Source organism: Strongylocentrotus purpuratus, unplaced genomic scaffold, assembly GCF_000002235.5.
Source record: "Strongylocentrotus purpuratus isolate Spur 01 unplaced genomic scaffold, Spur_5.0 spur5_scaffold_21, whole genome shotgun sequence".
In the NCBI taxonomy this organism is placed as follows: domain Eukaryota; kingdom Metazoa; phylum Echinodermata; class Echinoidea; order Camarodonta; family Strongylocentrotidae; genus Strongylocentrotus; species Strongylocentrotus purpuratus.
Genome location: NW_022145607.1, coordinates 41283615 through 41295512, shown reverse-complemented (window position 1 = coordinate 41295512; position 11898 = coordinate 41283615). Strand labels below are relative to the sequence as shown.

General features: G+C 41.9%; 1 protein-coding gene across 1 annotated transcript; it reads right to left on the bottom strand.

Annotated features, from left to right (window-relative positions):
• Positions 1 to 540: 540 nt before the first annotated feature.
• Positions 541 to 10598, bottom strand: LOC588299 (tubulin alpha-1B chain-like). Its single transcript, XM_030994816.1, has 4 exons — positions 10479 to 10598; positions 5703 to 5949; positions 3795 to 3943; positions 541 to 1897 (listed from the first exon to the last, which is right to left on the bottom strand). The coding sequence occupies exons 1-4, from the start codon at positions 10479 to 10481 to the stop codon at positions 917 to 919; spliced, it is 1380 nt and encodes a 459-aa protein (XP_030850676.1). The 5' UTR covers positions 10482 to 10598; the 3' UTR covers positions 541 to 916.
• Positions 10599 to 11898: the final 1300 nt, after the last annotated feature.

Genomic DNA, 11898 nt, shown 5'->3' with positions numbered 1-11898 from the left:
GCACTCTCTTTCTCTACCTCTCTTTCTCCCTCCCTCCCTCTCTCTCTCTCTCTCTCTCTTTCTCTCACTCTTTCTCTCTCTCTCTCTCTCTCTCTCTCTCTGTCTCTCCCGATCCCTCCACCCTTCTTTCCCGTTATCTCTTTCTTATTCATCCTCGCACTGATTTCTTTTACTTCCTTTTACGAAACACTTTTCTAAAACATCCACCGCTGCATTTATTTTTTTGGCTTTCTTCTTTGCTCAATATTGTGAAGGACCCCCGCCTTCTCTCACACACACACACACACACACACACACACACACGCACACACACACACACTTTCTATTCTTTTACGTCTCTCCGCCCCTTGTCTTGTTCTGTTGTAGCGTGTGGAAGTGGGGGTTGAAGGGGCCAGACAAATACACTGTATTCCCACAATCATAACAAAGGAAAGCAAATTTTTCGGAAGAATGTAGAATAGAATACCATTCTTACCCATTATTCTTGTTCTGTTTCATCATTAAGTATATGTATCATACAAAACTACATACATTTTTAGATGCATTTCTTTCCTTTCCGAATTTTTATTGCTAAATCTTTGCACAAACTGAAAAAGTATTAATCCACGTACGTGAAATATTGCATGAGGTACATAAATGATTTGTACATGGTCATGTATAATATACTCCCTTTCTACTCACGACTGAAAAATAATTATTCAAGAGATCCCAAAGGGGTGATTTTACAAATAAGTATAAAAGTATGGTTGTTGTTTTTTTCTCTAAAAAAAAACAAGTTTCATGATTGAAACTGTCTCTCCTTTTGATATCATTTATGGATCTGAATTTATCTAAGGAATAGAAGTTGGTGGTTAAGCCCATTATTTAACTTCGTATTTCCTAACAGAACTCTTGTAGTGCTCGCTGTCCCATTATTTCAATATTCATCCTGCTCTTCTTCGTCTGCGGGATCTACAGAATCCATGCCAACTTCTTCGTAGTCCTTCTCCAGTGCAGCCATATCCTCACGAGCCTCGGAGAACTCTCCTTCCTCCATACCTTCTCCGACGTACCAATGGACGAAAGCACGCTTGGCGTACATCAGATCGAACTTGTGGTCGAGACGGGCCCAGGCCTCAGCGACTGCGGTGGTGTTGCTCAACATGCAGACGGCACGCTGAACCTTAGCAAGATCACCACCAGGGACGACGGTGGGTGGTTGGTAGTTGATACCGACCTTGAAGCCAGTTGGACACCAGTCGACGAACTGGATGGAACGCTTGGTCTTGATGGTAGCGATGGCGGCGTTGACATCCTTGGGGACGACATCACCTCTGAATAGAAGACAACAAGCCATGTACTTGCCATGACGGGGATCGCACTTCACCATCTGGTTGGAGGGCTCGAAGCAGGCGTTGGTGATCTCAGCAACGGTCAACTGCTCGTGGAAGGCCCTTTCAGCTGAGACTACGGGTGAATAGGTAGCCAGGGGAAAATGGATTCGAGGATAAGGCACTAAGTTGGTCTGGAACTCGGTCAAATCGACATTGAGGGCGCCGTCGAATCGCAGAGAAGCGGTGATGGAGGAGACGACTTGAGAGATAAGTCTGTTGAGGTTGGTGTAGCTGGGACGCTCGATGTCAAGGTTGCGACGGCAGATATCGTAGATGGCTTCGTTGTCGACCATGAAGGCACAGTCGGAGTGCTCCAGGGTGGTGTGGGTTGTCAAAATGGCATTATAGGGCTCGACTACGGCAGTGGCTATCTGGGGTGCCGGATAGATGGAGAACTCAAGCTTGGACTTCTTTCCGTAATCGACAGAAAGACGCTCCATGAGCAGGGAGGTGAAGCCAGAGCCAGTGCCGCCACCGAAGCTGTGGAAGATGAGAAATCCTTGGAGACCTGTGCATTGGTCAGCCTGTAAGGAGGTAAAAACCATAAATTTCAGTAAATCTAAATTTGCAAATTCATTTCCTCATCATCGATGAAACCAGCAATTTTCAATCTGTTTTACATTATATTTATTTGTGATGAAAATTTCAAATTGTTTTGAATGTTCTCTCCAGAAGAAAATGCGAAAGGCAATACATGTAAGGAATTCCAGTAATATAGAAGCTTGATTTTAATAGAGCTTACCAAATTTCACTTTTGTTTTCATATTCCACTTCTAAAATGTCACCCTATAGCTTGTCACTTCTCTCTTGAAAACGTTGCGGGTATGAGAACATAGCACAATACACCAGTTTACAGTTGTATCAGTGCGCATGAGCAGACAGTTGACCTCGGGTCATTGGCCCCGGAACAGGGCCAAATTGGCCCTGTTCCGGGGCCAATAACCTCTGACCTCTGGTATTTATGCGTAAATTAAGATTGCGCCCATGCAAATGATGATATGCGCGCACAACGCAGCGCGCAGGCAGTGATATCATCATAATTTGCATGGGCGCAATCTTAATTTACGCATAAATACATGACCTCTAGGTCATTGGCTTTGTTTAAAATGGCGCACACCACTGTAAACTGGTGTATTAAGGTTTAAGATCATATCACATGTCTATTTTCTTAAACTCTGCAATCATAATAATACGTACAGTAGTACTTGAGGAAGAACTCACGGGTTACTGAATCTCTTGTATACCGAAGGTCTTTAATGTTTAATATGAACAAAGTACAACTTTCTAGAATTCTACGGACGGAACACTCTGATGAGAATCTTTCTGAAAAACCTTTATATGAAATACAAATTAAAATCCTACACGAATGGCTGATTAGCTGCATCATTAGGGGAACAGTATTCAACCTGATAGGTTGCATTTGGACCTTGCATTCTTCAAAAGGTGACATGTTCAATATTGCAGACATCACTCAATAATATTTTAGTCCTAAAAGGGATGTCTGAAATGGTTTGAACTGACAAAAGAGTAGCATTGGGTCTAGTCAAGATCTTGGTCTAGTCAGCCACTGCGCGGTCAGTGGGTAGGGGAGCACCGGTCTTGGTTAAAGGGAAGGACCATCCTGAAATCAATTTTGAGCGAAAACCAATAAAGCAACTTGAATTTCGAAAGTTATGCATTTTTAAAAAGTTGCAATCAATCAACAACAAATTGGCAACTCTGTGACGTATCTTGCGAGCTCCTCTCCAATTTGCTCTGTACAGAAAATTGTTATAAAGTTATTGATGACGGAATTGATTTGTTTCATACAGGGTTTGTATACAATCTTTTTGCAAAACTTATATTTCGGGTGAATGTATGATTAAAAAATTTTCCTAAGGGAAAATATGAAGTTTTTTTAGAACAGGGCAAACCAGAAGGGAGCTCGCAAGATACGTCACAGCCGATTTTTGCTGACCTGCTTCTCTCGTATTTTGCTTCTATTAAAAAAACTTAATATCAGGGTGGACCAGTGGCGTACGCAGGATTTTTTTTCAAGGGGGGGGGGGGGGGTTTAAAATCAAAAGGGGGGGTTCCAAAAAAAACATACATAAAACATACACATAAAAAATCTCGAGGGGGGGGGGGGTTTAACCCCAAAACCACCCCCCTGCGTACGCGCCTGGGGTGGACTTCCCTTTTGATGAAAGGCGAATTTATAGCAACACCATCGATTGGGGGGGGGGGGGGGGTACAGCGTAGGAACGGGTCCTACATTTTTTCCTTCTTATCATCTTGTTACCCATCTCCGTTTTGTTCTAATGTCTATACGGAGTCCGTTTTCAACGCCATTCGATTTGAGAGGAAGGACCCATTCCTACTAAAGCGATGCTCCATTGCAAACACTTTTAATGGTGTGGACGAGGAGGATACGTCACTTACCAGCTTGCGGATTCTATCGATAACGATGTCAATCTGTTCTTTGCCGACGGTGTAGTGCCCACGGGCGTAGTTGTTGGCAGCATCCTCCTTGCCAGTGATCAGCTGCTCAGGGTGGAAGAGCTGACGGTAGGTACCGGTACGAACCTCATCTGCAACATGATAAAGGGGAGGGGAAATGAGATCATACTGGATATCAACTACCCTTCAAATAGTGTAACAATTTACAGAAAATAACAATTTTCACTTATCGTCTCACAAATTTAATCGCCAATGTTAAAGTTAAAGAAGATGAAGACCATGACATATACGTCCATCGGAAGAACAATAAATTGTGGTATTGAAGAGATGCAGCAGCTGCCGGTAAGTGCTACAGCCCACCAACTAACATCCCAGGATACTCACATCATACTTCTGGCAGCATTCTGAGGATAGGTCGTGGGTTCACCAACAGCACGCAACACAGGACAGCCCTCTCCAGGACAGCGTTCACGCTTTTGGGAAAGTAATTCTTCAAGGTTCAAGGTTCAAGGTTCGATCCTCGGTACTAGTGTCCTTTGGCAAGGCATTAATCCACATTTGCCACTCCATACCGTGGAGAGAATGGGAACCTGATCGGATGACGAAAACCTTTGTGTTAGCAATTGCCATATGCTCTCACGGAGACCATTATTGTTATCGTTAGACCAGACCATTGTTTCTCGTAAGCTGTTGGTCTCAGCGACTTAACGTCTCGTGTGCCGTAGGTTTAGGGGCGGCGATTTATTTTCATGACCGGGGGAACGAAATGCGAGGGACGAGGGAGCAGTGGCGTAATGACCAAAAACGTTGTGGGGGGGGGGGGCAGAAAAAAATTCTGCATCACCACCATTCTTACATGTTACATGCAGGCACCGCGGAACATTTTTCAAAGTGTGGGGGGGGGGGCTGAAGTATTTACGATCAGGTAGAGCAAAGCAAATGGAGCGTAAATTGGCGTTGGGTCCAGGGGCAAAGCCCCGGCGAGGGTCAAGCTGGTTTTAGGCATTTCATTATGGTCAGATGAGCATCCAGGGCCAGGGGCCTGCCTTAGGGCCCCTGGTGGCTTCCAGGGGCGAAGCCTCGGAAGCTCAGGGGTTTTAGGCATTTAATTACTGTCAGATGAGCATATTTTGATACCTTATTTGTGACACTGGCATGCAGGTCACTAAGTGGAGTGGTGTCCGGGGCGGAACCCCAGAAGCTCAGGGATTTTATGCACTAAATTACGATCAGATGAGCATCCAGGGGCACGCTTTAAGGCCCTTGGTGGGGTCCAGGTCCATTTCAACAAAATCTGTAAATCACTGGTATCGAATTAGAAATAAACCACGTATGAATTTTATTGAGGGGGGAAACTGCCCCAAGCCCCCCCCCCCATCAGTACGCCAGTGCAAGGGAGCATAGTGAACGAGAGGGGTGACGGTGACGGAAGTGACTATTCCCTTACAGGTATTTTGAAGTTTTAGTGTATTAAAAGAACTATAGTATAAAAACAAGCAATATTTTTTTTTCACACTTCACTTTTCTACAAAATCTACTTGTACATTTTGAAGATATTATGCGAGGGAGCGTAACTCCCGAGTGAGAAGATTTGTGCATTTTTATTTGTCTAAACGCTGCACTCTTGGACCCTCCAGAGCCTAAAAGTGTGTTGCAGTCTTCAATCAGTATTTGCTATAAATTTTTTCCTCACTTTTTCAAATTTTCCGAGGGGACGATACCCCCTAAAAAGAAATCGAGGGGGACGCGTCCCCCCCCCGTCCCCCTCGGGATCGCCGCCCCTGCGTAGGTTCCATGGTCTGTGAGTCTCATTGGCTGTCAGTCGACATGATTTCCCCACTACTTAAGAAAGACTCTACTTTAACAATTTCATTTGTCTATTCTACACACCTATGACAGTTGGTTCGAGATCGACGAAGACGCAGCGGGGAACGTGCTTGCCAGCTCCAGTCTCACTGAAGAAGGTGTTGAAGGAGTCATCACCACCACCATGTCCATGACCACTTCGACCACCGAGGGAGGCGTCTGAGGGCATCTGGCCATCAGGCTGGATCCCGTGCTCCAGGCAGTACAACTCCCAACAGGAATTGCCTATCTGGACTCCGGCTTGGCCGACGTGGATCGAGATACATTCACGCTGTGGAGAAAAAGAGACGAATATCTCATTGAAAACAAATACTATAAAACCAATGTTCAATATCATAGACATAGGGCATAATTGGGGGCGCCGCATTCGGTCGGGTGGTAGGGGTACACGACCTTTTTGGCGAAGGGTTTTCAAAAAGCGTCGGGTAAATTGGACAAGACCATTTGTAGAGGAGAGGGGTTTTTTCACACACATTACTCCCCCTACTATTCCGTGAATAAAAGGGCATGTTTTCACAAAATATTGAGTAGCTCGACCACCCGACCCGACGCGATGATCCGATGTAAGCGCCTCCCCCCCCCCCCCTTCCGTTAGATTTAACATACAAATCAAACTTGCAGTGGGGACTCACAATCGATCTATGACATGGGACGCTAATTTTACACATCCAGGATTCCTCCTTAGCTACCCACCCCCTCCCTTCACTGGATTCCGCCCCCTGATGTGTATCGAATTCAGGATACGCCATAGCAAATTCTTAAATATGCCCCCCCCCCTGCCTCGTTACACAGCATGGAGTCTAAGGCAACGTTCATCCCAGGCTGTGCTAATTCGTACCGTATGCTATTAAGTATACCTTTAGATTTGTGTGGGTAGTAAGGGAATGATCTATCATCTGGTAAAACTAAAAGGAATGTGGCTTCAATAAAGACCATAAGCACTAATAAGGAAACCAGTCGATAGCATGTACCATTGGAAATCTTATTGGTATAGGCTACATTTTTCATTTATTACTGATGCTGTATGTACATGTATTAACCATTTCTTTGACATGGGCGGCGGAGCGTTTTTCAAAAAGGGAGCTCCCCAGCAAAAAGGGGCACTTTCTAGAAAAAAAAGGGACAACCAAAAAGGATAACCTCAAAGCGAAAAATTACAATCTTTAGACATTGCATATACCCTTACACGAAAATAGATATATTATCAGGTATGATCTTCTGGATTTTTTTTTTACGTGGTCCAATTAAGATACTGCTTCAGCCGAATATATTGATGTTGTATGTGATGGTCTGAATATTCATTTGCAAGCAAGCAAACATTCGAAGATTTTGGCGGTCACATTAATACGACCGATTAGTTCTTAACCTCGCTAGTCATAAGGACCGCTAGTCATAAGGACCGCTATTCATAAGGACCGCTATTCATTAGGACCGCTGTTTATAAGGACCGCTATTCGTAACGTGGAGCTTCCTAAAGGTGAAGGACCGCTGTTCATAAAACGGAAGGGGAGGGGGGTTCACTAATCATAAAGTCATAATGACCGTTATTCATAATATGAGATAATGGTCGCTATTCATAATTCAAATTGTACAAATTGGTGGTGGTTATTTTACCTGACTGCTAAGAAAGCATAAATGCTTGTAAGTTAGCAACCAGACGGCCGACGGCTTTAGGTCCTCTCCGAGAGACCTGGTAATGAGGATTAATGCCTTACCAAAGGGCACTGGCGCATCGCCTTGGTTTCGAGACGGGTCACCGGATTACGAGACCACTGCTCTACCGACTGAGCAATCGCGCCTCCATTTACTCATAAGGACCTCTATTCATCACACGAAATCGGGGTCGCTATTCATAATACGAGAAGATGGGGAAATCTTGTATTATGCATAGCCACTCTCTTCTCATATTATGAATAGCGACCCTTTTCTCAAATTATGAATAGCGGTCCTTACGAATAGCGGTCCTTATGAATAGCGAGCGGACCCCGATGCAATAATCGATCCTGATTGGGTTTTAAAACTTAGCAATGTCATAATGAAAACATTTATAAAGACGTCAATATAATTATTACTTAATCAGATAACTATGAATGAATGCAAACGAGCGTAGAGAGCGAGTTTCGGGGAAATTTAAGAAGAATTTAACTCTCAGTCTTTTTTAATCAGGGGCACATTTTAGGGAGAAATTTACTGTTTCGAGAGAGATATGAGAGATGAGAAAGAAAAAGAAACATCTTGTTAGTGTTAATTCCATTTATTATAATAATATTGATTTTCCTTGAAGTAATCTTGATTTGTGTACAGCGCTTTGAAACTTTTATGTCACAAGCGCTATATAAATTTTTCGTATAATAATTATTTTTATCTTGTTAAGTAGCACATATTATGGTAATCATGTCTATGTATTTTTTAACATGAATGACATTCGGTAATTTAGATGCTTTGAGTTTGAAAACATTTATATTCCTCATCAAAGGGCAATTGATTACCTTGGCATTCTATAAAGTGCAAAAAGGCGTGAGGTTTATAAGATATGTTGGAAAATGCGTCGTTCAGCAGTTGCATAAAATATGTCGTGGTTGAATAAAATATGTCATGGTAGTTTAAATGGGCAAACATTTTAGTGTATAAGGGGCATACTTTTCATACATATTTATAGATATGGAGGGGGAATTTGGCACGTATCAAAGTAAAAGGGGCACGTGTTAGAGATTTTTCTAAAGGGCACATCTAGCACCCGGCCTAAAAAGGGACACTAAGTAGGGAATACGGGCATTTTTAATATTGAAAGAGAAAAGTGGCACTTGTCAAAGTAAGAGGGACACCACATATCTATCATATTACAATAGGGGAACTTATCAGAGGTGAAAAGGGGTACTTAGTAGATAGGAAAAGAGGCACTTATCTGAAGTAAAAAGGGGCACCTTTTCTTTGTGAAAAGGCGCACTTATTAGAAAGAAAAAGGAGCACATATCTGAAGTAAAAGTAGTACTTTTCAAAAAACAAAGGTAACACTGTAACAGTCTTCAGAGTGATTTTGATTTTGAATTACATAAAAAATGCAGATGAACGTTTGAACGACAGGAGAGGGGGACCAGATAACGGATAGATTCCTTGATGAGAAACACTTGGATTTTCAAGAAATTCACCTTGACTCAGCAATCTGAGCAGTCAACACTTCCAGTCAGGAAGAGACCAATTCTTTTTAAAAATCCTATAATCTCAGGGATCTTGGGAAATATGAGTAACAGGGAATTTCCTAAATTTGTGCAATAGTATAAATCTGCTTTACATATCCAGGCAGCTCCTACATGTATATCTAGACAAATAAATCTAAGCTTTACATGTATGTTCTACTGAAAGATTCAGTGTATAACACAGTGTCATAATTTGGTCTACATTTCCTAAAATAATTGAACATATTTTTAGTAACACTATTGATTAGCAAATTCTTTAGTTTTCCGACAGCCAAGTTTAACTATTCAAAGGTATTAAAGGGCAATCCATCATTGTAATAAGCAATTTGAATGAAAGCAGACAAGTAATATAAACGGAATGGCGAAAGTATTTAATAAATCGGACCAATTATAAGAGAGTTATGAATATTTGAAACATGAGATCAATCTTTGCGAATCTGAAGTAGACAATTTGGTCAGTGGATTGTGACGTAGTCATGGGCAACTCCTGTTTGTCGTGCAAAAATACAATTAATTTCTTTTTTTTCTCCTAAGTGCCTTCTCACTTTTGGCAATGTTCTCATTATGTTTTCATTATACATTTCAAACCGAACCTCACTTTTCTGTTACGAAAGGTAAATGTATAAGTTATGTCACCCCCCCCCCCCTCTCCCCCTTCCATCCTCGGTTGTGAGCCATGGCCATGCTCAGAAAAGATCGTGAGATAGAGGAGCAGGAATAAAAGTTTAATTCCGCCCCCCCCCTAATTCTCTCAACAGATGAGAAAGTTGTCTGCCACTACATCACAGAGACATTAGCGATTCGGCCAATTTGAAGAGCCCATACCTATGATAGTGATTACAACTTTTAAACTTCATAACTTTCTCATTTTTCTTCCGTTTTCATTTTAACTTTCATCAGGCTACTTCTCGGATGTTTCTTTCCTCTAGATTGGTTTGCTATAAAGGTTAGATTTCCCTTGAAGGACAAAAACCATCAACGTAAGACGACCAACTTGAAATGCGAGCCACAGTCAATACTGCTGCTCATGAAGTTGGCCTACATCAATTAATCTTGATGAAACGAAACACCTTGGAAATGCATCGCTCATCATGTTGACCTACCTGTGACCTGATCGATGCATGCATCGCGCTGTTGAGCTAATAAACATGTCGCCCATCCATTTATCATGTCGCTCGGTCAAGTCGATGTATCGTAGAACTATTTTATCTATTTCGTTTTTATTAGTGTCCAATGGTGATCATCAAGATACAATAGGTATCAACAGATTTCCCATATTTGGATGGGGGAAGATAAAAGTGATATGTCGCAGAGGAAATTACACCTGATACACGGAACAGCTCGTGACCGTCGTCTATCCGTTCTATTTCTAAAACCAGAATGACTGCACATGCATGATTCTGCTTAATCTACAAAAAAACCTCTTTTTTTACCCTTAACCTTTAATTATCAACCGCCAACGAATGAAAGCTTGAAACATACTTGCCGTCTTACGAATGCAAAATGATTTACTCATCTGTTATTACATAGACTTTTTTTTTAGTAGGATTAACTATACAGTACTACGATACAAGATAATAAACAATAAATTGTCAGCACTTACCATTCTGAGAAATGTTCCGTGGAATGATTTCAAAATTAGCAAAATATAATCTTTACTTCCTGGTCAGTTTCGACAAAGAACTTGGATCTCTTCGCTGTCCGTTACGATGACCGGTCGACGAAAAGAATGTGACTACTTGGAGCAGGCGCTCGTAGATATATATGGGCAAACGATGCTGAGGAAGAGCTCCCCCAGCCCGTTTGCATCAAGCTATTCGTAGTTTAGAGGCACCGACCTATTTGTTAATTCGCAGCTGCTAAATTAGTAATGGTCACAATCAACGAGCAAAACGTATTTGAATCTTGAGAGGGGTTCGTTTTGCATTTTCTAATTGCGCATTGTGTTATACAGGAAGTCTTGGAAATGACCGAATTTGGTTGTTCTTTGTTTTGAACCATTCGGTTTCCAACGCAAGTCTGTTTCATAGAGTTCAAATTTACAGACTAGTCAGCTGATTTGAAGCAGAGTTGTCGAGTGCCGAGAGAGCCGGATGGGTGATATTCTCTTGTTGACAAGTTTCAATTTTACTGTGCTGTTTTTTGCGACTCATTTAGAAGGAAATGATTAGTGGATGTTTTAAAGTTTAACAAATAGCACATTGGCGCAGCCCCAGACAGCCAACTTCATTTGAAGAGAGAGGGGCGTCACGGGGAGGGGGGGGGGGGGGGGGCTGGGGGTGATCCATCGTTCCAAGAGCTCTGTCACTTTAATGCATGAATGTATCTCTAACGAAGGAGGCACGAGACAAATTTGAGGTACATGTTATATAACTCGACTTTACGGAATTCTGTTTTTAATTCCTAGATCCGCAAAAACCCTGAAAGCGTGTTTTTTGTCTTATTTCAATTTTTATTTCCATGTTGTTGTTCTTTTTAAGTTGTGATCAATCAAACATAAATTGGCAACTCTTCGACGTATCTTGCAATCTCCTCTCCAAATTGCTGCGTACAGAAAATGTCATATTTTCCAATTTTGTTTTTTAGTACAATGCAAATGAAAGAGGAACTCGCAAGATACCAATTTGTGTTTGATTGATCACAACTCCAACAATTCATAATTTTCATAGGATTGCTCAAACTTTCACTGATATGTTTCTCTCATTTATCTTCTTAATTTTATCTTGGCACCATACCAGGCCTTTTCTTGCAATTAAGCAATTAGTCTTTGACCTATGCCGTTCCTATTTTACTTTGAAGCGAGTTACAATATCTTTAATGTGCCCTTTGAATTTTTTGTTTGTAACTTTATAGTTATTTTCTTGTATTCCATACTTCACTTGATGTTTCACTTTCTCTCTCTTTCTAGCCCTTCTCTACCGCTTCCTCTCCCCCGTCTACCTTAAGCGGGGGGGGGGGGGGGGGGGTAAGAGCACTTTTTAATGGGGGGGGGGTTAAGAGCACATATATTTTTTGGGGGGATC